At 54.7% G+C, this 27,402-nt stretch overlaps 1 protein-coding gene across 1 annotated transcript in view; it reads left to right on the top strand.

Moving 5' to 3' along the window:
* HMCN2 (hemicentin 2) overlaps positions 1-27,402 on the top strand; it is a 149,894-nt gene that overhangs the window by 38,887 nt on the left and 83,605 nt on the right. The window contains exons 12-22 of the mRNA XM_060013970.1: positions 577-718; positions 1,194-1,321; positions 2,039-2,152; positions 4,406-4,555; positions 11,669-11,857; positions 13,329-13,424; positions 13,735-13,862; positions 15,483-15,627; positions 18,932-19,044; positions 19,169-19,328; positions 20,357-20,522. Coding sequence (XP_059869953.1) covers positions 577-718; positions 1,194-1,321; positions 2,039-2,152; positions 4,406-4,555; positions 11,669-11,857; positions 13,329-13,424; positions 13,735-13,862; positions 15,483-15,627; positions 18,932-19,044; positions 19,169-19,328; positions 20,357-20,522 — 1,531 coding nt within the window. The remainder of the gene's footprint in view (positions 1-576; positions 719-1,193; positions 1,322-2,038; positions 2,153-4,405; positions 4,556-11,668; positions 11,858-13,328; positions 13,425-13,734; positions 13,863-15,482; positions 15,628-18,931; positions 19,045-19,168; positions 19,329-20,356; positions 20,523-27,402) is intronic.

The following is a 27,402-nucleotide window of genomic DNA, read 5'->3' as shown; positions in this document are numbered from 1 at the left end:
TGTTGGAACAAGTTTTCTCCCTTATGCTAGTGACTTTTGATTGACTGCCTAGAGTGTGTTGAGAAGGATTCTGAGGCCGTATCTAGGCCACTGGTATGGGAGGGGCGTGTTTGCCATGTCTAGATGAGATGGCCCACGACGTCTGTTTGAGCCTGACAAGTCTGCTGCGCTGTGAGCTTTCCAAAGGCCAGGATAGAACCTAGGTTTGCAGCCAATACTTGGGCAGACCTTGAGGTCCACTCAGGTCTCCAACCCTGGCATCTCGACAACTCCCTAAGCCTCTTCAAGGCGCTCAGCTCAGAGCAGAAATCCAGGGAGCTCAGGGCTCCCACTGCGGGGGGTACTGGGAATTCAGGTCCCCGTGTGGCCTGCGGATGTGCCTGGGAGGCTGCCTGGCAACACTCCCCAGTTCCCCAGCAAGCCCCTCCCAAGGATGCAGGCCCCTTGGGACCTCTACTTCCTTTGTCTACACTGGCTGTGGCTGCCGGGAGGGGCCGGGGGCCCAGGGCTGGGTGCCTGGGACAGCACAACTGCTCTGACAAACTCCTCCCCACCTGTCTACTCTCTGAACTACAGAGGCCCCACAGGTCAGCATCCACGCCAGGTCACAGCGCTTTTCCCAGGGCATGGAGATGAGGGTCCGCTGCTCGGCCTCTGGGTACCCTGCACCCCACATTTCCTGGAGCCATGAGGGTCATGCCCTGCAAGAGGACAGCAGGTGAGGGCTCAGGGCTTGGAGGTCTGGGACTGGGAACAGGTGGACTCCCAGGGGAGCTCTCTGAGCCTCAGTCTTCTTAACTATTAATATAAATGGGGGAGTAGCATTTGCCCTGCCTTCTCCTGGGCTGATTTGAGGCTGAGGAGACACATCACTTGGGAAACATAACAGTGTGGACTCAGGGGTCAGGAGCTACAGCTGCAGAATCCAACAGACCTGTACTTGAATTCTGCCTCTGCCATTCAGGCTGTGTGACCTTGGGCAAGTCACCATACCTTTCTGAGCCCCACGAATGAAAAAAGAACATACGTAAAGTGCTGAACACACAGCCTGGCACAGAGCAAGCGGTCAGTGTAGAATGGTGTCACCAGTGATGTCGTTAGTTGATTTGTTATTAATAAGGACTGGGGCAACCCCATGTGACCCGACCTAACCAGCCCCTTGCTGTTGAACACGTTTCATGGCACGACTCCAGAGTCCGCGTGGATGCCCAGGGAACCCTGATCATTCAGGGAGTGGCCCCAGAGGATGCTGGGAATTACAGCTGCCAGGCTGCTAATGACATTGGCACAGACGAGAAGACGGTCACCCTCTACTATGCAGGTACTCGGGCCGAGGGTATCTGCAGGAGAAGGATCTCCAGCCCATCCCCCCTCACTCCCTCCCATCCCCAGATACTTACTGAGCATCTACTTTGTGGCAGGCACTGGGGCTACAGCAGTGAACACAGGGTCTCCATCCAGGTGGAGCTTATATTCTAATGGGGAGGCACAAAGCAAACATGCAAACAGATAAATAAGGTACTTTCAGATGGTGAAGATACTAGAACGAGCGCAGAGCAGGGTGGTGTGATGGAGTGACGTGCCCCTGGGCAGAGAGGGGAACGGCTGGTACACACAGGACCAGACCCTTGCCGCAGATGGGAATGGGAACAGCGTTCCAAGCAGAGGGATCGGGTGGGGCAAAAGCCTGGAGGTGGGAATGAGTCTGGGCTGCCCAAGGGGCTGCAAGGAGGCTGGCTGGAGTGAGGGGGCGGGAGAGGGGCAGGCAGCCCCTGTAGGGCCTTTAAGAACCTTGTAGGATTTCGGCTTTTATCTCAAGGTCAATGAGGAACAAAATGGGGGTTGGTCCCGGGAGTAACTGGCTTTGTAGAAACCAGCGGAGGCTACATCTTTCTGGGGTGACTGTCCCGGTTGGTGGGGGTTGGGGAGGAGGCAGGTGCTCAGCCCCACCTTGTCCCCGCCGCCCCTCCCCCAGCTGCATTCTCTCTCCAGGGAGTCTGTGGGTTGGTCCCCAATTCCCCATCTGCTCCCCACACAGACCCACCGTCCGTCTCGGCCACGAATGCCGTGGTGCTGGCCGCCGTCGGGGAGGAGGCTGTGCTGGCGTGTGAGGCGTCCGGGGTGCCTCCGCCCCGGGTCATCTGGTATCGAGGTACACTGGGTGGGGGGAGCGGCCCGTGGGCGATCCCACTGGGGCCCTGGAGGGTCAGCTTTCCAGGATGGTCGTGGGGGGCACTCCGAATGGGGTGTCTGGAGAGAGAGGACCGTTTCTGGCAGCCCCACTCCCATCCCCAGGCCAGCGTCCACGCAGCTAATGAAGGTTGGCTCCGTGGTTAGGAGAAGGATCTAGAATAGACCTCGACTTGAATTCTGGCTCCCCTGGGTGACCTCAGACAAGTGACTTGGTATCTCTGAGCCTGCTTCCTTAGCTGGAAAGTCAAAGATAGGTGGTTGGACGAGGATTAAATGAGTCCACATGTGCAAATTGCTTACCACGAGCCTGGCGCACGGGCGGGGCTCAGTGTTCTTAATGATGGTGACGATGGCGATGTGGTTATCTGGGAGCTAGCAGTAACATTAAGAGGGCTGTTCTGAGGCTCTCCTGAGTTAACGAGTGTAGAAGGTTTGGTCTGTGCCAGACGTTGAGCCGGAGTTTGAACAGGCGCTGCTCTTGCGCCCACACCAGTGGACCTGGGTCCTGGGGCTCCCGCCTCAGACTTTCCAGGGGCAGAACACTGGGCTCCTTCTCAGGCACAGGCACCTCCCACCTGGATGCACTCCAGCCTTTGCAGCACCTGTCTGTGATCTTGTCAGAGCCTCACCTTGACACTGACAGGCAGAGTTAGCTCAGAGTTTGAGCATTTTGTCCACGGTCACCAGCTAGCAGTGGCAGAGGCCTCAGGACTCCTCACTCTGTGCTCAGGTCACTGCCTGTGGTGGCTGAGAGCTCTACCAGCCCAGCCTGGGAGCCCCTTTATAAAGGGGGGATCTCTCAATGGAATGTTGCTCAGCCTTAAAAGGGAATGAAATTCAAGCCGTACAATGATGAGAATGCAGTTACCGCTAAAAAATGGTCATGATAATACATTTTATGAGTTTTATTTAAAATTAAATTAAATTTTTTCTTAATTTGACTCCTATGGCAAAGAAAAAAAAAAAGAATGAAAAAAAACAAAAACAAAAGGAAAAAAATCAGGCTCATAGCAGCTGCTGTGTAGAAATTTCCCCCTACTTCTAATTTGCCGAATGGAGAAAAAAATCTTTTATTTATGATATTTTCAGAGACATTTGCTCTAGTATGGTGTATTTAAGTAGTAAAAAAGTAAAAGAAAAAAATTTTTTCTTAATTTGGAAAAAAGCAATGACTTTTTTTTTTTTTTTTAGCAATGACGTTTTGACACAACACAGATGAACCTAGAAAACATTATGCTAAGTGAAATAAACCAGACACAGAAGGACAAGTATTAAATGATTCCAGTTATTTGAGTGGAATCTCATCTATGAGATGCCTAGAATATGCAAATTTATAGAGACCGAAAGGAGAATGGTGGTTGCCAGGGGCTGGGGGACGGGGAAATGGGGAGTTAGTGTTCAATAAGTAGGGTTTCAGTGTAAGAAGATGAAAAAGTTTTGTGGATGGGTGGTGGGAACGGTTGCATGACAATGTGAATATACTTAACGCCACTGAATGGGACACTCAGAATGCTTTAAATGGTAACATTTTGTGTTATGTATATGTATGTAGCCAATTCTAAGTGTAAAATATTAAGTTGTAAAAACAGTTCAGACTCTGCGTGGTCCCTCAGGCCTCAGGAGGGGGAGGCCTGGAGTTGGGGTGGGGGAACAGTGCACGAGGGAAATGAGAATAAGGCCTCAAAGAGGCGGAACTGGGGGGGCGAGTGGTCATCTCCGTGACCCTGGGCTCCTCCCAGAGCTGATCCGAGCCTCCGTCTGCACCTGAGCAGAGGGTGGGGATCCAGGAGGGAGGCCCAGGTAAGGAGCTCTTGGGTGATGAGCCTGTCGCATTCAAGGCAACAGGCTGAGACTCACTCGTGGTCAACAAAGGGGCTCAGGGAACTGGACCCAAGGGTGCTGACTTTAAAATTGTGATAAAATTCGCCTAACGTAGCATTTACCGTCTTAAGCATTTTTAGGTCTACAGTTCAGTAGCATTAAGTATATTTACATTGTTGTACAGCCGTCACCACCATCCAAAACTAAAAATCTGTACTCATTAAACAATAGGGGTCCTGATTCTGGGGGGAAATCCTTCCCTCACCCACACCCCTCCAAGGTCCCTGCTTTGTGGAGCTGCAGGAACCCAGGGTCAGGAAGGCAGCCTGATCCCCTGGCCTCCTGTGGTAACCATGGGTACCTGCCTGATGTTTCCTCATCTTTGGTCCAGAGGGTCTCGAAATGATTCTGGCCTCTGAGGCCTCCAGCTCTGGGAGGCTGCGAATCCCGGTGGCTCGGGAGAGGGACGCTGGCGTCTATACCTGCCGAGCTGTCAATGAGTTGGGCGACGCCTCTGCAGAAATCCGGCTGGAGGTTGGACGTGAGTGTACACCTTGTCCCCACTTGCCCTGCCCCTCCTGCCTTCCCCCTTCCCCATCCCCCACCACCTGCCCTATCTCTGAGCAGGGAGGAGAGGGTGGTACCACGTAGCCTACCAGTGGGGAGTTTGCATCGTTTGGATCCAGAGCACGTGGGATGGGGATTTTAGAGGGAGTTGGTGTATGTGTTACCTCTTGCTGTGTAACGAACTGCCTTAAAACTATGTGGCTTAAAACAATAAGCATCTATTGTCTCATGGTTCTGTGACTCTGGGAGTGGCTTTGCTGGGTGGTTCTAGCTCCAGGTCTCTCATGGGATGGCAGGTAATACCTTGGCCGGGGATGTGGTCATCTGAAGGCTTGACTGGGGCTGGAGAATCTACCCTAAGTTCACTCATGTGACTGTTGGCAGGAGGCCTCTGTTCCTTAGCCAGATAGGCTTCTCCAGAAGGCTTCTTGTGATGTGGGTTTTCCCAGAGAAAGTGAGTCAAGAGGGATAGAGATAGAGATAACGTCCAAGGTGGAAGCTGCAGTCTTTATAACCAGTCGCAGTCTTGGAAGTGACATACCATCACTTCTGCTATATTCTGTTGGTCACACAGACCAACACTGGTATGTGGTGGGTGGGAGGGACCACTCAAGTGTGAGAATCCCAAGAGGCCGGGGTCACTGCCCATCACAGAGATAGTTTGGTTCCAGCATGGGTGTCGTCATCCCTGGGACCTGAGTTCCAGTCTCGTCTTCATCACTTACCATCTATGTGCTTTGGTCAAATCATTGACCCTCAGTTTCCCCATCTGTAAAATGGAGCTGACCACACTACTTCCTTTGTTGGGTGGCTGTGAGGCTTCAGTGAAATCAGATACACAATGCTTAGCACAGGGTTTGGCCCATTGTAAGTGCTTAATAAAGGGAGAAGCTATTATCCCCTTTTTACAGATGGGAGGTTTGAATCCTTCTGCGGCTGGTACATGGCCTTGGCTGTGATGGTCATGATGTCTAAGTTCCAGGCCTGGATCCTGGGCACTGGGAATTGCTCGGAAGTTGTGGGCACAGCTCCTTGGTGTGCTGAGCCGGGGCAGATTGTACCCTGAGGGTTGACTGTGGCCATGACGGGAAAGACAGGTGCTGGGAGTTCTAGGGAAGTGCAGTGAGGCTCAGTCGGGAGGGTCTGGCCCTGGGGGAGATGGTGCCAACTCAGGCTTGGGGATCCTCCCCCTCTGTTCTATCATCTGTTCCTCCAACATGTGGTCACCTTGTAGCCAGGCCCTGTGCCCCAGACCCTGTGTTGGGGCTACAATGGCATCTGCCTTTGTGTTGTTCTCGGTGTCCAGAAGAGAGATGGTAAACAGACCATTAGAATACTCAGTGTACTGAGAATTTGGAAGTGGCATCCTTGGGTCCTGTGCCCAGAGAAGGGGGCTAAGCCAACAGTGGAGGCCGGGAAGGCTTCTTGAAGGAGGTGATGTCTAAGCTGAACCCAGAAACAGTCAGGTGACGAGCTGGGGAACAGTGTTCCAGGCAGAGGGAACAGTGTTCCAGGCAGAGGGAACAGCATGTGCCGATCTCCCCATGGCAAGAGGAGTGGGGCAGCGAGTGAGGCATAGAGAGGGTGGGGAGGGGATGCTGGGGCAGCTGCCCAGTTGTGGGTCACTCCCGGCCTTGGGCTAGGGCGCCTGGTGGAGTTTGGGCTTTGTTCTGTGGAGGCGGTAAGAGGTTTCTAAGGAGGAGACTGATGTGCTCAGACTTTCCCTATCTAGAGTGCACTGTGTGGCTGAGGTGGGGTGGGTATGGAAAGCCACAGGCCTAGAGCCTGATAATAAAAATATAATAAGTCTTCCATGAAATCTGCCACGTGCCGGGCCAGCTCTAAGCACATTTCATGTACTAGCATATAATCCTCATAACAACCTTTTGAGATGGGCTCTACATTATCCCTTTTATAGATGGAGAAAACGAGGCACAGAGAGGTTAAGTGCCTTGCCCAAAGTCACACAGCTGCTGAGTGGCAGAGCTGAGATCTGAACCCAGGGTCCGGGCCTTTAGCCCCTGGACTTGGTCCTGATGCTCCCAGCAAGGAGGGCTTGGATGTTGCTTCCCCACTGTGAGCCTCGGGCTCCTCACCTGCAAGATATTTCTGGATGTTGTGTGAGTGAGAGATAAGAAAGGCCTCGGACACGATGGGCTCTGAAAAATGTCACTGTCACTGTGATTAGTCAGTAGGTTCTGGGTGAGCAGAGAGGGTGCTCCAGGGAGGGCTGCCCTTGGCATTGTTACAAGCAGTCATCCTTTGCTCTGTGTCTAATCTCTGTCCAGCAAAACCTTATGTCTTTGGGGCCCAGGCTGACATGCCTGTTCCTTCACCTGTTAGCCATTGGTCTTGGGGCCATTTCCCCAGGTGAGAGGTGGCGGGGCGGGGGATGGCTGGCATCCCAGAGGCAGGCTTCTGGGGCACGGGGCCACTGGTGGCCTCTGGCCTTGAGGTCAGGGACGGCATGGACAGTGGCCCAACACCTGTGTGTCTGGAGCGAGCTGGCCTGGCAGCAGTGGTGGGAAATTCAATTTCCTGCCCATCTGGGTGGCAGCTGTGTTGCAGCCTTCCTGGCCAGGCTGGCAGAGCCTGCCAGGGCTGAGAACGCGTGGGCGCTGTGCCCACTTCCTGCTGTTCAGCTGGGAACTGGCTTCCTGGTGGTATTTGGGGCACAGGGAGGACGGCAGCCTCCTCCTGTACTGCCAGCAGGTGCCTTGTTTGTGGACCAAGCCTGCGAGGTGATTTTGCGTCCCCTCTGGACCTGGCATGTGGCTGGTAAGAGTCCTGGATCAATGTCCTGGTCTTGCTGCTTGTCTGGCCAAGTTATTCACCTTTCTGAGCCTCACTTTCATCATCTGTAAAATGGGGATGATACTGATAGCGGCTGTTCACAAGGTCCTTGAGAGATTTAATGAGATAATGTGCTTCCCTCAGGGCTTGAATAGAATACCTAATCAATACACGGCCTGTGGGCTGGACCAGGCTGACAAGGGCCTGGCGAGGCAGAGTGAGGCGGAGTGATTATCACATGGCTGGTGACTGGCCTCCACGGTCGGCACCCGCTCCTGGAGCTCAGTGCTCTATTACTTTTTTTTTTTTTTTTTGGCCACGCCACTCGGTGTTCGGGATCTTAGTTCCCTGACCAGGGATCGAACCCATGCCCCCTTCAGTGGAAGTACAGACTGAGTCTTAACCACTGGACTGCCAGGGAAGTCCCACTCTTTCTATTACTTCAAAACTGCCCTGAGCTAAGTTCCCTTTGCCCTGCTGGATTTCTCTCTAAATGGGTGTTCACTCAGCCCTCTTTCTATCCTCTCATTTTAGTCTCTGCTTCTTATTCCCAACTCGGAAGCCCCTGATTGCTGGGTGAGTGAGCAGGGGAGCTGGGGGTGTGTTTTTGTGGGAGCAAAGACCCTCTGGCTAGCCTGGGGGAGCAGGAGAGAAGCAGAGCTGGGCTCTGTGGCCAGTGTGGTCAGTATCTGGGTGGCTTCTCTATCAGGCACAACAGGCAAGGGCCCAGAGCCTGTGATACTTTTAGGGCTGCTGGACAGGGCTCTGATTTTATTGCCATCAGAAGAAAAAAGTGAAGAATAATAAATAGATTAAAAACGAATCTGGATTGTGTTTGTCTTTATAAACAGTCATATCAGTTAAAATATTTTTTTAGGGGGCTTCCCTGGTGGAGCAGTGGTTGAGAGTCTGCCTGCCGATGCAGGGGACGCAGGTTCATGCCCCGGTCTGGGAAGATCCCACATGCCGCGGAGCGGCTGGGCCCGTGAGCCATGGCCGCTGAGCCTGCGTGTCCGGAGCCTGTGCTCCGCAACGGGAGAGGCCACAACAGTGAGAGGCCTGCGTACCGCAAAAAAAAAAAAAAAAAAAAAAAATATATATATATATATATATTTAGGGAGTAAAGTCATCCTGCAGCCCTGGCCAATGGGGCTATGGCTCCAGGCTCGACTGAACGATCTTTCTATGGGGAAAGGAGTCTTCCCGGGAGGTGGATGTGGAGGCCATCCCCAGCGTTGTCTCATTCACAGATGCCCTGGAATTCCCTCTAAATGCAGGGCAGGGCGTGAGGCCAGCCTGTCCCGTGGCCACCCTGCCCGGCTACACAGACTTTGGGCCTGAGACGCCGTCCCTCTTCTGACCGAATTGAGTCAGGACTGATTGGAGCTCTCCTTCCTGAGCTGGTGCATCCCCTCCAGCTCTGCCCCAGGGCTCTGAGCCACAGGAACTGGGGGGATGGTGGAGGAGGCTGGGGGGCTACAGGGTCTCCAGACAAATAAAGAGTCCTGGAACTTTAAGATACCGGAGTCAGGGTAAAAACGGTTACCTCTTTCTGGATGGGGAACTGAGGCTCAGAATGGTGAAGGGGTTCATCCGCGGGTGTCCAGTGGGGCAGGGGCAGCAGGGGGGCCCTGCCCAGGCTTCAGGCTTTCAGGCTGGTGTCCCTTGCCCTGGGGCCCAAGTAAGAGGCAGGGACGGCAGCACCTCTGTCAATTTCACTTTGCTGGGAAATCCCTGGGGGTGGAGGGAGTGGCCCAGCAGTGCTGTTAAACGAAGTCTCAGCTTTGGCCACACCCTCCTGTCCTGCCCCGTCCCAGCCTGGTGGCTGGCATCCTTGGCGGGGCTTTTCTGTCTTCTGTGGTGTTCCCGGTTCCCCCGCACAGAGCTGCGTCCCCGCAAAAGCGCTGCAGCTATCAGGTGATGAGACCTGTGCCTCTCCAGGGAGCGCGGCAGCTGCTGTGATGTCTGGCTGTCTCTGGGCACTCGCAGCTCCTGACCCGGAAACCTGCCCAAGGTCAAGGCAGAAAGGGCTGTGCACGGGGAAATCCGGTGGCTGTGAGGCCAGCTCACGAGCCCTCCCTACCGAAGGTCACCTGAGTCTGTGAGGAGGGGTCTTCGAGCCTGAAAGCAGAGGCGGCTGAGCCTCGCGATGGGACCCTGGAAAGGGCGTGGGGCTGGGAACCCGTCCCCACAGGATCAGGGTGGGCCCCGCCCCCGCCCCGCCCCCGCCCCGCCCCTCCCTCGGGCTTCATTCTCCCATCTGCACAACGAGGAGACCAGAGGACCTTCAGCTCTGGTGTACAGGGTTCTGAGGTCCCGCCTTATTTGGGGGACTTCAATGAGGAGCAGGGGGATGGCTGCACAGGAGACGGAGTCACAGTTTTCTGGGCAGGATGTGAGTCGGGATTCACCTCTGAAAGAAGATGGAAGAGATGCCAGGTTACCCCTGAGTACTAGGGGGTACGGGGGTGCGGTGGCTGAGAGCCCGGGTCTTAGCAGCAGCCAGACCTGGGCTCTGATCCCAGCTCTGCCACTGACTTTGAGCTGCACCGGGGCAGGTTCCTTAATCTCTCTGGTCCTCAGTTTCCCCATCTGTAAAATGGGGTTGTGAAAATACCCACTTCATGAGTTTGAGGCCATGAGTGAACTCTAAAGGCACCATCACCATGCCTGTCACTTAGTAGGTTTTCCAAATGCTACCCTTTGTACATGTTATTTGCTTACCATTATAAGTCAGCTGTCCTCTCTCAGGGGAGGAATTCAGGATGAGGCCTGCCTGGAGGAGGGAGGTTTGAGCTGTGCCCTGCCGTGGGCTGGGCGGAGCCGGGGAGGCAGGCTCTGGGGGTACCTGGCCCTGGAGCTGAGCCACGGCTCTGCTCAGGATGGGAAGAGGGGAATAGCAAAGCTCTGCCCCCAGGGCCAAGGCTCTGCAGGACCAGTGACGCCATCTGAGGCACCTGGATGGAAGACTTTCTTGGATTCTCAGCCGAGGCAGCTGCCAGGCCCCAAATGAGGAAGAAAAGCAACTCGCGGGTGGTGTCTGAGGTTGGGTCCAAGACTGTCTTCCTCCTTGCAGTGATTTTCCAAGTTGTGCTTGTATCTCCCTGGAACTTCCCTAGTCCCTGAGGCCAAGAGGGAAATTTGATGTCATGATTTGGACGGATGGGGGAGATTTCAGGGGAGAGACAGCAAGAACAAAAGAGGTGGAGGTTTTTCCACAATGCTGGACGCAATGGGTTCAAAACAGGCCGGGGACCTTCCTGGTTGCGGGTCTGGGGACAGGGACCTGAGGACAGTGCCCAGAAGCCACAGGGAACAGGGCCTGGACCTGTCTGGCGTTGGACCTGCTTCTGGCCAGCAGAAAGGTGGAAAGGATCGTGAGCTTCTGTTTTGGGAAATAACCTATTTCCATGCCCGCCCCCCCCCCCCCCATCATAAAAGTAAGACAATGCTTAGAAAAAAAGTTTGGAAGAAACACTACAAACCATTAACAGTGGTTACCTTGTGGAAGGTCACGGGATTTAGAGTGTGTGGAGCAAAAGTTAAAGAAATAAATCCTCGTGTGTTGCTTGGATTTTTTTTTTTCTTTTTTTTTGCTTGGATGTTTTATAACTCAGGTGAGCAGGGCTGCCCTTGTTTGCATCTGTTATCCTGGTGTAATTATTAATATGGCTCTTTTCACTCTTAAGTGTCCCATTTGGACCATAAAGTATAAGATCAAGTTCTTTATAGGCTTCTTTTGATGTTGTAGTAGAGATTTATGTGCTTCTTACAACATGTTCAACAGCAGAGAAGGATGAAGCATGGTAAAGATGAGCTAGAACCTCCCCATGAAGTTGGCTCTTTGGGAAATGGTTGCCGGAGTCTAGGAGACCCGTGAAAGGAAGCCCCCGTGGCCCAGGAAGAGGGCAAGGGAGGTGACGCGCAGAGCTGGTGGGGCTCCTGGGGCGGAGGGTGACTTGCAGCCCCTCTGAGGTGGGCTTCCCAGGAGGTGCAAAGAGCAGAAGCAGGAATGTTGCTCCCCCGTATGGCTGGGCAAAGCGGGGTCCCTGAGACCCCACGTAGGGTGTGAGGACTTCACCCTGCCAAAGGGCACTTGCTCTCCTCCTCATCCTCAGGAGCGCTTCAGGGTGGACCTGCCAACCTTAAGTTGGCCCCGGGAGCCCTGGGTATGAGTCAGGTTCGTGAGGGCGCGGCTGGAAGAGGGAAACGCCCCCAGCGACCGGAGGGGAGGCAGAGGCCTCGGAACAGTGCCCTGGGGGCTGGGTGAGGCTGACTGCTCACCTCCCTGCAGATGCACCCCAGCTGACAGAGCTGCCCCAGGATGTCACCGTGGAACTGGGAAGGAGCGCCCTTCTGGCGTGCCGGGCCACGGGCCGCCCATCCCCTATGGTCACCTGGCGCCGTGGAGATGGCCAGCCACTGGGGCCCGGGCGGGGCAGCACGACTGGGCGGCCCGATTCAGGAGTGCTATTCTTTGAAAGTAAGAGATTGGGGCTGAGGAAGGGTGGGCTGGGGAGACAGAATGGCTTCCGACACCCTCAGCCCCCAGACTGGGTGGCCGGGAGCAGGGCCCTGACCCCCAGTGCTGACCATAGGTCAGGCTGTTGCAGGGTCATATTTCAGTTGGGTGACTCTGGTCACGTCATCCCACTACTCTGCACTGGTCACAATAGTGATAATGACAATACGTACCACCTGGGTTTAATAACAGGCCACCTTAAGGAGCTATTGCGTGAATAATACACGTAAATCCCTTAGCACAGTTCCTGACACATAGTGTCATATGTGGTAACCATCATCCTCACCATCACCACCATCATCATCACCACCATCCTCACCATCACCGCCATCACCATCATTATCATCACCACCATCACCATCACCACCATCATCATCACCATCATTACCACCATCCTCACCATCACCACCATCACCACCATCACCATCCTCACCATCACCACCATCCTCACCATCACCGCCATCACCATCATTACCATCACCACCATCACCATCACCACCATCATCACCATCATCACCACCATCCTCACCATCACCATCATCCTCACCATCCTCACCATCACCATCACCATCACCACCATCCTCACCATCATCCTCACCATCCTTACCATCCTCACCATCACCATCACCATCCTCACCATCACCACCATCCTCACCATCCTCACCATCACCATCCTCACCATCCTCACCATCCCCACCATCCCCACCATCCTCACCATCCTCACCATCACCACCATCCTCACCATCACCACCATCACCACCATCACCATCACCACCATCCTCCTCACCATCCTCACCATCCTCACCATCATCCTCACCATCCTCACCATCATCCTCACCGTCCTCACCATCCTCACCATCACCATCATCCTCACCGTCCTCACCATCCTCACCATCACCATCACCATCACCACCATCCTCATCATCCTCACCATCCTCACCATCACCACCATCACCATCCTCACCATCACCACCATCCTCACCATCCTCACCATCACCATCCTCACCACCATCACCATCCTCACCATCATCCTCACCGTCCTCACCATCACCATCACCACCATCCTCACCATCACCACCATCGTCCTCACCACCATCATCAGCGTCACTCCTACGGCTCCTATTTACTGTGTGCCAGGCCGGTGCTGAGGGCTGTATTTGCATTTCTATTGACCCCTCCCAGTCACACTACAGCGTGCAGTTATTGATAAGTTATCCCCATGCTACCCATGAACAAGCTGAGGCCTTCTCACCCTTCCAAGGACTGGCTGTATCCCCCAGCCCTCTCCTCCCCGCCATCCCAGCCCTCCTACCTAACCTCCGCAGGGCCAGACTGTGACAAGGGCGCGTCTGCACCTGGGGAGCTGGAGCCTGTGGGGGCTGGAGCCGTGATGTGCTCTGACAGTCAGGCCTGCCTCTTTCCTGCCCCTCAGGTGTGATTCCTGAAGACCAGGCCCCGTATGTCTGTGAAGCTCAAAATGTCTTCGGGAAGGTCCAGGCAGAGGCCCACCTCCTTGTGACTGGACATGGTTCGCTGGTGGATCTGGAGAGGAGGGTTTGGGGGGGGACACCAGGCACCCTCAGAGACACCCTCCCCCCCATGACTGCCCATCCTTTGGGACAGGTGTGTCCACAGCCAGGTTCTCCAGGAGGAGCATCTGGACCCCTACTTCCTAGGCAGTGTGCCCCAAGAAGTGTGCCCTTTGACCCTTTAGGGTCCCCAATCCTGATGCTTCCACTGGTTCCCTGGGGAGGAGACAGTGGGGAGTGGGGGCCTCTGTCCCCCGGATGCCCACCCACAGGAGTCTCGTGTACCCACACTGTCTCCTCTCCCGATAGCACCTCCACAGATCGCCAGCAGTGCCTCCACCGTCCGGGTGCTGGAGGGGCAGCCCGTGTCCCTGCCCTGCATCATCCTGGCTGGGAGGCCCCGCCCCGAGAGGCGCTGGCTCAAGGCCGGCCAGCCCGTGAGTGCAGGGCCCCTCTGGGTGCAGGGGAGGAGGGCGCTGTCACGTTCACACCTCGGTCTCTGCTTTGCGGTTCCCCTGTTTCGGAATGTCCTCTTCCTTCCTGCTTCTTTCCAGAACCTTCTCTGACAACGCACTGATAGCATCCTTCCCCCTCTAGAGTCCTTGGCCAGAGGGGCTTGTGCATCGTTAGTGCTGTGGGCGGGGGCACAGACGCAATGCATTCGTCACCCCCGTTCGGATGACTCCAGGGCAGAGACGTGACCCGAGTGGCTGAGCATCTGCCCGGCTCCCTGGCACACTGCTGGGTGCACAGGGGCTGCTCCGCCCATTCCCATGCATTTGGTTTTCTTTTTTTCCCTCTATTTCCTTTCTGCCATTCACTCCTTCGCCTCTCCCTTTTCCTCCATCCTTCTGGCCTATCCTCAGACATCCCGCGGTCCTTGTGTCCTGGAAGCTATAGAAGAGGTGCCCTTGTCCCAGCAGACAGCAGACGCTGGACACCCGGAGAGGCAGTGACTATATGACCAGGTGGCTGCCCTGGTCCCGGGCCTGTTGTTCCGGTCCCTGATGCGGTGCAGACAGGGTCCAGCTCCCGGAGCAGGGAGGCCCCGCCGAGGCAAAGCCTGTGTGATTAGATGTGACCCTGAGGAGGACTGTGCCTGGGCACGGAGGCTGGGGCAGTGAGGAGCCTTCCTTAGTAGAATCCGACGGGCACGTGGGGAGGGGTGGCCCTGGGCCTTGTCCACACCAGGACAGGAAGTGGCTGGAGACACAGAGCTCGTTTAGTTCCGTGGGGATACTGGGTGGACCTGCGCTTGGCCAGCTGCCGAGTGCGAGGAGCACAGCCCCCCTCGAGCTCACTCAGCCTGAAAGGGCCTGGTACCGAGACAGCCCAGGAGCCTCTCCCGGTTCGGAGTGCAGAATGTGCGGTTGGGTTCGTGGAACAGGGACAGGGAGGCTTAAAGCGGGCTCAGGCCTGGTGGAAAGGTTTTGGAGCCCCTCACCAAGGATGGACCGGCTGGACATCTTTATAGAGGTTGCCCCAGGTCCCATTCTGGACCAGCGCCACCTGCCCCACCCCGGTCCTGATGGGGACAGACGTGGGCACCCATCAGGAGTGGCTTTCTCTGCTTCTCTCTCTGGGACCGCATCTGATGCGGCCACACCTCTGCTCCGCTCTGCATGGCTCTGTTCTCTCCCCACAGACGGGTTGTCCTTCCTCTCTGTGGCCTCAGCGTGCGAGGGCCTTGGAGCTTCAGCCCCGACTTCGTAAAGGCTCTGGCTCCAACCCTGCACTCCTGGGGGAGGCTCCCATCAGTCCCCTCGGGTCAGGTGTCTTGCCCTGGACCAGTTGGCCCTGAGAGAGTGGGGTCAGCGGGGGGCCGGGGGTCGGGCCCACCTGGCCCTGAGGGTCTGCGGGGGGGTGGATGAATATCAGGAAAGGGGTAGGAGCATCACCGCCCCCCCCAGATTCCCCCACCCTCTCCAAACCCCTGGCCTCTTGGGCCAGGCTGCTCCCTGCTGGCCTGGTGGGCGGTGAGGTTTCTGGGGTGCTCTCTCTCAGCTGGCTCTGAGTGGGGCCCTCGGCCCAAGCTGGTGCTTCCTCGCCCTCACCAGCTCCCACCGGGCAGCCAGCATTCCGTCCGAGCAGATGGCAGTCTCCACCTTGACCAGGCACTGTTGGAGGATGCAGGGAGGTACACCTGTTTGGTCAGCAACACGGCCGGCTCTCAGCACAGGGACGTGCAGCTGGTTGTTCAGGGTGAGTCCCGGGGTGGTGGGGGCAGGATGCGATGGGGGAGGGCACCCGGGGGGAGCTTGACCTTGAACATCTCTGTTTAAACAAATTGCACAAATAGTATATATTCACTGTAGGAAATTTAGAGATTGGACAACCCCCCGCCTCCAAAAAAAAAAAAAAAAAACGCCAAAACAAAACCAACCAAACAAAAAGCAACCTCCCTTAATACTAGTAGCTAAGAAGAACCAGAATAATTTTACGTTTGGGTGTGTATCTTTCATACTTTATACACACATGAGTTTGCACATGTACGTATACACACACTGTATATATTTATATAATATATACATTATATATACTCTTTAGATATGTTGTATATAAATTATTTTTGCATGATATATATTCTTTATATAAATTAGGTATAAATCCTTTGTGTACACATACATAGAAATAGTTAGAAACCAACTGGAACCAGGTAATATTACTGTCTTGCAACCTGAGTGTTTCTTGTGACAATATTTTATGACTCTTTTCTGTCAGTAATACTCAGAAGCAGTGGTTCAAGGCTGCATGTCCCCTGTTTGGCTGAGCCAGGAGTGTCTAACCTGTCCCCTAGTGTCCTGTTTCTCACCAGCATGAACACCTGGGGATAAACATCCTCATGCTTGGGCTTCCCTGGTGGCGCAGTGGCTGAGAGTCCGCCTGCCGATGCAGGGGACACGGGTTCGTGCCCCGGTCCGGGAAGATCCCACGTGCCGCGGAGCGGCTGGGCCCGTGAGCCATGGCCGCTGAGCCTGCGCGTCCGGCAACAAAAAAATCTTCATGCTCCGCCTCTGCCCACGTGACCAATTCTTTCCCTAGGATAAACTATGGTTGTGGAATTGAGTTTTGACTCACAGAGCTTGCACATTTTTAGGGCTTTTCGTGTATTTTGCCCAGTTACTTTCCCACCCACAGCGTTGGAGAGTCCCTGTTTCCCTTCACCCACCCAACCAGGTACCACTGTTCTTTTTAACGTAAAACAAGAAGTTTAAACTAAGTCTGGTTATGTTTTGTCATTTACCGCATATGTTAATATCCTCTTTTTGTTTGTTTGTTTCACTTGTTCTATTAAAACCCCGAGGGATGAGTGGGAAGAACCCATCATTCCCCGTTTTGTAGAGGAAAACTGAGGTGCAGAAGAGGCTGGGTTTAGAACCCAGCTGTCCTGTCTCCTCGTAATTCCAATTAATAAGAGCGATCAAAGGTTGGGCATGTGTCATGTGCCAGACCTCTGAGAGGTTGTGTGCAGGTTTCACTTAATTTCCCTAACTGCTCCAAGAGGTGGGTTTAAAAGACTCCACGCTTCTGTGACGTTAAGGAAGCTGAGGCTCCGGGATGGAGGTAACTCACCAAGTCACAGGATCAGCAGAGGCTGCCTCTGTAGAAAGCCTCACGCCCTAACTTCCCACCCTGCCGCACAGCCTCCTCTGTGCAGTGGCCATCGAGCCCGTCTCTCTTGGCTAATTTCATTTCCATTCAACAAACGCTAATCGACTTGCTGGCTTTTGCCACCTGGGAAAATCCAGAAGGGCATTTCCCACCCTAAAGGAGCTGAGTGTTACCGTCAGAGCCCTTGGCCTCTGGCTTTCCCTCCCGGTTCTGGTTTTTCCATGCCCGTTTCCCCCTCCCTTGCTCCTCTTGGAGACATCCCCCACTCCCGCCCTGTTTTAATGCCTGCAGCTCTGGATGGCGCCCAGGACAGATTTTGCACTTGTTTTCAAGTTCACTGTGTCCTGTGAACACTATTTTCTGCCGTTTCTCATCCGTCCATCCCCAGAGAGTGAGCAGGGAATTAGGGTTAATTTAGCTTTTTAGCTGACCAAGGAGTACGGGTACCAAAAGATTAAGTGGTTTATCCAAAGTCCCACAGTTAAGAAACGGCACAGCTGGTTCCTAAACACAGGCTGCCCTATGTCTGGGGCATGAATTTACAGCAGTGGTGGCTGTCTTCTTCTGTTAAAATTGTTTTGTTTTTTTTTTTAAATCATGATAAAATAGGGACTTCCCTGGCAGTCCAGTGGTTAAGACTCTGTGCTTCCACCGCAGGGGGCACGGGTTCGATCCCTGGTCGGGGGACTGAGACCCCACATGCCACATGGCACGGCCAAAAAATAAAAATATTTTAACGATCATGATAAAATATACATAATATAAAACTTGCCATTTTAACCATTTTAAAGTCTACAGTTTGGTGGCATAAATGAAGTGCCGTAAGTGGCACTCACATTGTTGCGCCACCAGGTTCGTTTGCCCAACGCACAGCAAGCCAAAGGGCTGAGACGCCGAGGTTTGCGGCGGAGAAAGGATGTGTTCACAAGGCAGCCAAGCGAGGAGACAGGAGAGCAAGCCTCAGGTCCACCTCCCCAAAGGCCGGGGGCTTGGGGTATTTACGGGATAAGGAAGCAGGGTGGTCTTAGGCGTGGGGAAAGGTGATCGCAGGTAGGGAAAAGGTGAGGTAATTAGTGTTCTGTGCAGGCGTATCTGGGTTACATCCTTCTTCCTGGGATGCATGTTCAAAAATGGAAGCGCCTAGCATGATCTGAGGGTGGGGTCTTTGGCCCTCTGATGTCAAAATGTCATTCACCAGATACCTGTGCAGGCCCAGTTTTAGGGTCTGTGGTCCCAACCAGTCTTAGCTGGCTTGAGCTCGAACTAGACACCAAGTTCCTGGAAAACAACTCAGACAAACATCTTATTATTTAGGCTACATGAAGCTTGGAGGGTCTGCAATTTGCAACAAAACAATTAAGGGAACTTGCTAAGTGAAGGCGGGGCTCAAGCAGAGGGGTTTTTAGCAAGCTGTAAGACAAGCCAGGAATTTCTGTTAATCCCATGGGGCACAGTTTCAGGATGGGTTTTTTTAACCCTGTACGGCACGGTTTCACAACCATCACCACCGTCCATCTCCAGAACTTTTTCACCTTCCCAAACTGAAACTCTGTACCCGCCAATTCCCCATTTCCCCCTCCCCTAGCCACTGGCCACCACCCTTTTGCTTCCTGTCTCTATGAATTTGCCTGTTTTAGGTATCTTGTGTAAGTGGAATCACACAGCATTTGTCCTTCTGTGTCTGGCTTATTTCACTTAGGGTAACATTTTCAAGGTTCCTCCATGCTGTAACGTGTGTCAGATGCTTATTCATTTTTAAGGCTGAATAATATTCCATATGGACACACCACACTCGGTTTATCCATCCCCTCTGTTTGGATTGTTTCCACCTTTGGGCTGTTGTGAATAATGCTGCTATGAACTTTGGTTTATGAAACTGGTTTGTTTTTAAAAGTGCCACCTAGAATCCAGCCCACGGCCACCCACCATATCACCAATGAAGGCGTTCCAGCCTCTCTCCCCTGTGTAGCCTCAGGAGTGCCCACCCCTACCATTACCTGGACCAAGGTAGGTGAAGCCTGTTACCACAAAGGTAACCAGAGAGGTAGGCCCAGTGCATCATGGGGAGAGGAATGATGCAAATCGCCGTGGGGTGGGGGCTCTGCTGATGCCATCTGTGACTCTACCACAGGAAACCAATGCCCTGGCCTCCAGGGATCCCCACTACAATGTGAGCAAGGATGGTACCCTGGTCATCGCCCGGCCATCTGCCCAGGATGCAGGGGCCTATGTCTGCACAGCCACCAACGCCGTGGGCTTCTCCAGCCAGGAGATGCAGCTTTCTGTCAACAGTGAGTGAGGGCCACCCCTGTCCTGGGAGAGGGGCTTGCCAGGTACTGAGGCAGGGGCATGGACAGTCTGACCTCACCTGCATCCTCCTTGCATCTCATCAACCCTGCCTCTAAATTCCTCACGTCTGAAGGGCATGTAGACCAAAGCTGTCCTTCAGAGCACTGTCCCCTGTAGTGTGGGCATGCTCTAAGAGAGGTTCCAACTCAGCCCTTTGCCACCGGATGGGGGGAAAGTGTCACATGAACAAGGCTGGAAAGACCCAAGGCCCTACACTGGCCCCCCTCCCATCCTGGCAGCCCCCTTCGCCCACCTTTCTCCCCAGCGCTTTGTGCCCAGACCCTTTGGCCTCCTTTCAGTTTCTTAAATGATCCATCCTGCCTCAGGGCCTTTGCATGTGCAGTTCCTTCTGTTGGACTGCCCTTCCCTTCCCTGGTCCAGCCTACTTCTCCTGTCAGTCAGATCTCAGTTCTCTGATCTCTGAGGCTGTGTCAAATCGCCTTGCTGTGAACTCTCTGGAATGTCCCTTTCTTAGTGCCCATCACAGCTGTGATTAAATAACTAACTGTGTGTTGAACTGTTTGGAACCAGTGTTTCCCCGGGGCCCTTGGCACAAAGGGAGACTGGGCATCATCTGATGGTTAATCCCGTTTATTCCTGAGAATAAGGGAGAGAGAGGAGAGGGAGGACAGAACCTGCCAGAAGGTCCCCAGGGAAGGGAAGCAGGATGGAGAGAAGCAAGAGGGGGACACTGGGGCAGGAGGGACCATGTCAGGGTCATCAAAGCAAGATGAGCTTCCAGCGGGAGGATGGGGTAGACATGTGGGGTGGGGTATGACTAGGGGAAACCATTGGATCCGAGCCCACCCTGAAACCTACACTCTGCCATTATAATAGAGCCCACCCACCTTCTGCATCTCTGGGGTGGCACTGCCACCTCGGCTTCCTGGGGGAGCCGTGCTGGTCCCCTCTGGGCCGCGACCCCGGACTCCCTGCTCTGTTCACACCCCCTGCATGATTCTACCTACAGCCAAGCCCAGGATCCTTGTGAACGGGTCATGTGATGCAGACAAGCCGCTGAGTGTCACAGCCAAGGCCAGTGACGAGGTGACCCTGGACTGCGAAGCCCAGGGCTCTCCACCCCCCCTGGTCACCTGGGCCAAGGACTCCCTCCCTGTGCCACCCGTCACCGACAGGTAACCCCGGTTGCGGGGCCTTGGGTCTGGGGATGGACAGAGCTTGGGGTTTGAGGAAACTGACCTCCAGGTGCAGTGACCCGGCCAGTGTATGGGACCCTGTGGACACCCCCAGGGGCATGCAATCCGATTACACACACGGCACTTTTGGCCATTGACCTTTAAGGGAGCACGGATGCCCTTCAGAGGGGGAAGGCCTCTGAAATAACACGCACGCAGCGCTTCACGCACGGCCGAGGGGCGCTGCGCGCAGGATCGCCTTCCATCTGCTCAGCAGAGCAGAACTGAGCAGAACTGAGGCTCAACGATGTGGGGTGACCTGCTTGTGGTCACTCAGCTAGGAAAGAGTGATGCCACGGTTGAGACAGCCTCCTGAACGAGACGCGTGCGCCGTCCTTGCCGGCTCCGCGGACCAGGTGTCTGGCAGCGGGGCTTTCAGGGAACCTGAGAGTGGGCAGAAAGGGAGGAGGTGCTTGGGCATCCTTCAAAGCCTGGCTGCACCTCCCCAGGCAGGGGTGTCAGGTGGGGTGGTTCCAGACAAGAAGGCCTCAGACTCCTGGGACCCTTGACCCTCGAGGAGTGGGGCTGTGGCGAGGGGGCAGCTCTGGCCGGTGACCTCAGCCCTGGCGGGGCCTTTGAGAAGTTCCAGATGGAGGAGGTCTCAGAGCAGCCTGCTGTGCGAGATCCCACTCCTGACACCCACACGTGGGTCTCTACCTCTCAGAACATCTGTTTGGTGCGCCCTCCCGTCCTCGAAGCCTGCACGCCTGCACGCGGCTGGGGTCCTGGGGCTGGGCTGGCGCTGTGCTGCCCCCATCCGTGCACCCTGTGGTGTCTCTGCAGCCCAGGTCGTAGGTGTGGGAGGGAGTGGTCGTCTGGGGAGCCTGCATCTCTCCGCAGAAAGCCTGGTCCTGGCTCCTTGCCTGGGCAGCCGCCTGGCGGGTGCTTGTTTATTTATGGTTTGTTCCTGAAATGGCACACACCGCATTTCCCATTTGTTCACCCCTCCTTGTGATGCGTTAATAGATCAGCCGGGAGCCGTAAATCTGTGAGAGCTGCTTCTGCCATCCTGAGTTTTGCTCTGTCCCTTCTCCCCTGGCCCCCTCCACTTCGTGCTGGCTTACGGCTTTCTCTTGAGATTTCTGAGATTCCAGGAGTTCACGTACGTGAGGTGGGAAAATATGCCTGGAGGGTGGGGCTGGGGGGAAGGGCTCAGAGCCTGGAGTTCGTCAGACCCGAGTGTGGATCCCGGCTGGTTCTGTATTAGTCGTGTGGCCTCAGGTGGCCGCTGGTTCCTCTTGGACCGTTTCTCCATCTGTGAAGTGGACGAGGTTGAAACCCTGTTCTCAAGATACAGTGACGGATGTGCGATGCTTAGTACGTTGTCAGTGGTGGAAAATCACTTCGACGGCATTTTCCTCCTGCTGCTGTAAACTAACGCATCATTTCCAGCTTTCAAAAACTATCATCATCCTATGTGTTATTTAATTCCCACCAACTCTTTTCAGTGGAAAAGCTTTATTGAGATATAAATGGCATGCTTTCCAATTCTGTGTTTTTAAGTAAATTCTGAGTTGTGCAACCGTCACCACAATTAACTTTAGAACATTTCCAGCACCCTCCTGCACAAAAGAAATCCCCACACTCATTGGCAGCCGCTTGCCATCCCTGCGCGACCCCAGCCCAGCCCCCGGCAACCACTCATCTGCTCTCTGTCTCTGGATTGATCCGTTCGGGACGTCTCACGTAGATGGAATCGTGCGCTCTGTGGCTTTCTGTGTCCGGCTGCTCTCACTTAGCATCGTGTTTTTGAGGCGCCTGCATGTTGGAGCAGGGGTCAGGGCTTTGGTCCTCTTTGTGGCTGAATAATATTCCGTTGCCTGGATAGAGCACCTTTTGTCGATTTAGTCACCAGTTGATGGACCCTTGGGCTGTTTCCACTTGCTGGCGATGGTGAATAACCTCACAGACCTTTGATTGTATTGACGCTTCATTTGCGGGCTCTGGGTCTCCGAGGTTCTTTGGGCCTCTCCCTGTGGCATCTGATAGCTTCCCCACGCAGAACAAAGCTCCCTTTTCTGCCGGACACATGGTTCCCCTTAGTCCCACAGCCGTTCAGACAGAAGATGCAGGTTTTTAAAAACCCATGGGAAACACGCAGGGAGCAGTGGTGGTGCGGGGGTAGCTTTGCTGTCTGTCTTCTCCCCTTCCCCTCTACCTCCTCTGTCTCTTCCTCTTCCTTCTCCGAGGGACCCCCAGGGCTCAGCTTCAAAGCTGCCGTTCTGGAAGCTTGAGAACTCCTTCTGATGAGTCGTGGGTGTTCGTCTACCTCCAGATTCTGTGCTCCTTCTGCCTGGCTGAGCTGCCCCCTCTTCTGTGGTGGCCCCCTTCTCTGTCCTTAGATGGGGGAAGGCCTGAACCTATTCGGGGTGCCCGGGGCCTCTCTCTCCCGAACCTGTGCCAACCTTGGCCAAGGGCTGCGGTCAGGGTCACCAACAGACCTCCAGTACTGGTGCTTCTTCAGAGCTCCTCGGTAACTCTGGTGCAATCAGGGTTGAGAACCACAGCGTGGCCGAGCCTCTGAGGCCTCCTGCATCTCTGTTCGGGTTGGGGGGTGGCCCTCTTCTCCTGTTGGCCATCCTGGAGGTGGGTGTGTTGAGTGGCATCATGCCTAGTGCCTTGAGGGGGAAACAGAAGCCATGGGGTGTGGGGAACTGGGATCCTGACCTCACTTCCCGGGCTGGGCCCTAACGTGCACACCCACACACCCACAGACACACATAGACATGCACAGACATAGACAGACATGCATGGACACATATAGACATGAATACACATGGACAGGCGCACAGACAGAGACAGACACACATAGACACACGGCCACGCACACTGACACAAACACAGATACACACACATGTGGACTTGCACACAGACACAGCAGAGATGCAGACATGAGAACACGTGGACACACACATATCTGGCTTCTGGGCCGAGGTCGGGCAGGCCACTGCTCTTTCTGGAGATTCTAGAGGATATTCTGAACTCAGGGAGCCTTGACCTCCGGAGTCAGAAAGTCCTAACGCAAAGAAAACATAGTAGGAGCTTGAGTACCCATGAAACTCTAAACCACCCACCTGTGTCCACGACCCCTTCCAGGGTGTTCTTGTAGATGCTTCCAGAGAATTACATGGAGTGCCTCTTCCATTCTGCCCTTATCATTGATATTTTTCCACATTTACCCATTTTCTAGATTCATCCTGGCCCACGTCATTGCTTTCCATTTAAAGGGCAAGATAACATTCCAGGGCGTTCAGCCCTCATCGTTGCTAAGCTTTCTCTGTTTGGGGCAGATGCTCCGTTGCCAGTTTTGGGCGGTAATAAATGGGGCTGTTGGAACATTTTTGCACAAATGCTTCTCTTTATCTCCTGGGTCATTTCCTTGGGGTATAGCCCTGAAAGCCAATGGCTGAGTCCAAGACTGGGAATGGTTATCGGGTGCCTCTTACCCTGTGGGACTGCTGTTTGTGAAAGGACCATCTGAGTTGTGAATTCAGAATTGAAGTCCGCAGGATTTATTGAGCATCTCCTGTGCCCAGGACTGTGCCGAAACTGTCTAGGAGACAGAAGACATGGGCTCCGGCTGTGTGTGACATCAGGTAGCAAAAGACCTAGGGTCCCATCCCAGCCTTGCCCCCAACTCTCTGAATGAACCCGAGCAAGACCCTTCCCCTCTCTGGGCCTCAGTCTTCCCGCCTGAGAAGTGAAAGGGTTGGACAGGCGATGGTGGCCAGAGAGTGCCTAGTGGCTCTGGTCCCATGATTCAGCCCAGGGATGCTGGGGCGAGGTGGTGTTGCTAGGCAACAATGTTTGTTTCTGGTTCTGATGTGTATCTGGGACAGCTGCGAGTACTCCTGGCTTCAGCACTGGCTCCCGGGGGCAGCCGGCCAGGGTCCCGCACAGGGCCAAACCAGCCGCATCCGGGGGAGGGGAGGGGACAGGGAGAGGATAGAGCACCCCGAGGATGCTGCAGGGCCGTCGGCACACCCCCTCCCTCTCATGGCCCAGTGGAGAGGTGGGGGGCTGCAGCTGGGTTCTGACGATGCAGGAGAAAAGCTGCTTCCTCCTTAGAAGCGAGTGGCATGGCACGGACTGCCCAGGGGCCCCTTGTGGGGTCTTTACCTTGGGGCATCTTCATAGCTCATCTGATTCCTGGCCTGGTGGCTGGGTGACCATGGACAGCGGGACTTCATCTCTCTGGGTCTCTGCAAAAGGGGTGATGATAGTAGGATCTGCGGTTTGGCTGTTGAGGGTTTCAAGTGACAGTGTGCACGGAAGTGCTTAGCTGTGCGGTGGCGCATAGGAAGCGCTCGAGTGTAGACAGCTGTCACCTGTTAGCACCTCTGGGTTTATGTTGCACGGGCTCAGAGGATGTGTATTCTCCCCCTCGCTCACATATTGTGCTTGGCCCTTTCCTTGATATCGGGCCCCTCTTCCTAAACTGCTCCAGCTTGGGGTTTCCGTTTGGGGCTTCCTTATAAGGGTCTATGGTGTGGGTCAGGGTCAGAGCGGCCACTGGTGGTTGAAGGTGCTGTCCAGGCTGACTGGTGCTGGGGGCAGGGGGGCTGGGCAATCCCTGCTGCAGCCTCAGATCCCACCCTGGCCCGGCAGACAAGCGCCCGGCATGTGTCTGCACGTGGCGGACGTCTGCTGAGCGCTGTTGCTCTGCCGGCTGTGGTTGAGGATCAGCTTCTGGTGGGCTTGGTTCTGCAGGGGGTGCCGTTCATTCACTTGACAGCCTCCGCCCAGAAGGCTCTGCTCACACGGTGAGGTTGGACGGGCCCTCTAGAAACGGGGGCAGCAGGGGGAGCATGGGACACAGCAAGAGGGCCTGGGCGCAGGCCAACCACAGATTCTGAGCGGCCAGAGGACGGGGTACATTTCTTTCACCCCCGTGGCCCACCTGGAACCCAGTGGCTCTTTGTCACATGAGTGAATGAATGAATGTACGAGAAATTAGCTGAACTCGGCTCCATGGAACTCAGAGCAGGGGAAGTGTAACCTGCCTGCGCTCGTCAGGGAAGGGTTCGTGGAGGAGCTAGAGGCTGTGCTGCCTTGAACGGGGTCTGGGGGCAGGAGAGCAGCCTTGAGACAGGGTGGGGTGTGGGAAACAGTGTGAGCGAAGGTGGGAAGGGGTGCGTGTGTGGACAGGGACAGCTGGGATTTGCCATCAAATATTTATCAAGCACCTGTTGTGGGCCAGCACCTGTGCTAAGCGCTGGGAACATGGCAGGAACCACCTGGGCAACCTGGCCGCTCCCTTCACGGAGCCATCAGACAGCGACAGGTGATTACAGGTGTGTCAAATGCCGTAAAGCCTCCAGGAGTGTGTAAGTGAGAGAAGGGGTCTGGCTGGGGCAGCAGGGGCAGCTTCCCTGAGCCACAGAGGAGCTGGAGAGGGGACCCCAAGCTGGGTTACAGCGAAGGTGTGGCCTGGGATTTGCACTTTCTATCAGATGCCCTTTGGTCTCTCCAGGCAGATACATCCCCCTTGGAGCTCATAGGACCAGGGGGACACGGCAGGGAAGGTGGGTCTCCCTCCCCATCCCCCGTCATCTGCGTGGCTGTGTGACAGTCACAGCCAACAGTGAAGCCTCCAGTGCAGCAGAGGTCATAAACAGGAAATTCCCCTCGAACCTCTCCATGTTTTCATCTTGGCGCCACACGGAGCCATCTGGCTGCTCTCGCCTCAGCAGGGAGGCTGCTGCTAATTACACCACAGGCACGGGCACACGGCAGCGCTCTCCCCGCTTCCTCCCACCTCCCCCCTGCCCCTGACATCCTTCCCGGGGCTGCAGCCCCCAAACCCCAAGGAGCCTTGGGAATGTGGAGAGAGAGCGTCCCGGGGCGTGGGGCGGGGGCGGTGCAGAAGGGCTGCCCAGCAACCTCTAGACCTCTAGGTCCTGTTTGGTCTGCCCCAGGCCCCATACCTTTTTCCTATATCTGGTCCGAGTGGGGTTTGCTCTGTGCCAGGTCTGGGCTAGGTTCTGGGGATACAAAGGCAAATAAGATGGCTGGGGATGTGTCCTCTTAGGGCCCGCAGGTGACAGGTGGTCACAAGCCGGTGCGGTGAGGGTTGTGATGGGGAGGGCTCTGCAGGCCTCAGCTTGACCATTTATAAGATGGACTTTCCATTCGTTCCGTTTCCTCCTTTGTGGTATAGCGAGCAGCCTTCCCTCTCTAGGAAATGACCTGGGGGTCATCATGAGAAAGACAAGATGCCTACATTTATTGTTGAGAATTATTTCCACTTTTGGAAGTTTCTTTCATTATTTTTTTTTAATCCCAGAAGCTCCCACTTCCTATCCTTTTAAGGGCTTGGTGAGGGAGGAAGCAACTTCTCTAAAGTTCTTAGAAGACCTAGAAGGCAACCTCTGAGATAAAGGAATTCCAGAGCAGCCTTTTCAAATATGAAGAAATTGGGGTTCAGAGACGTTGTCTGCCCTGCCTGGGCTGGCTCAGCACGTCTGTAGCAGAATTGGACCTCAGATCCAGAACTCTGGTGCTCAGCCTAGACCTCTTTTTGCTGTCCCATGCGTGCCTGCTTGGCTAGTCGAGGTTTGCAGCAAAGTCCCCTGAGGGAACCGTGTCCCTGCACCAAGTGTGACTCAGTGTGTATGTTTCAGCCTCAAACTGATTTGGCTCGTGTTTGGTGGGTGTCAACGTTATTTAACTTAAAAAAAAAATTGTGGATGAGAAAAGCCAAGCCAGGGGAGGGGAGCCACACAGGGGAAATGTTTCCTTGTCACTGAGACAAGAAAGCATCTGTGTTGTTTTTTCCTTTTTTCTTCCACTTTGGAAGATTAAGGGACCTACTTAGGGC

This window comes from Delphinus delphis, chromosome 6, assembly GCF_949987515.2.
Source record: "Delphinus delphis chromosome 6, mDelDel1.2, whole genome shotgun sequence".
In the NCBI taxonomy this organism is placed as follows: domain Eukaryota; kingdom Metazoa; phylum Chordata; class Mammalia; order Artiodactyla; family Delphinidae; genus Delphinus; species Delphinus delphis.
This window is presented reverse-complemented; position numbering and strand designations above follow the sequence as displayed.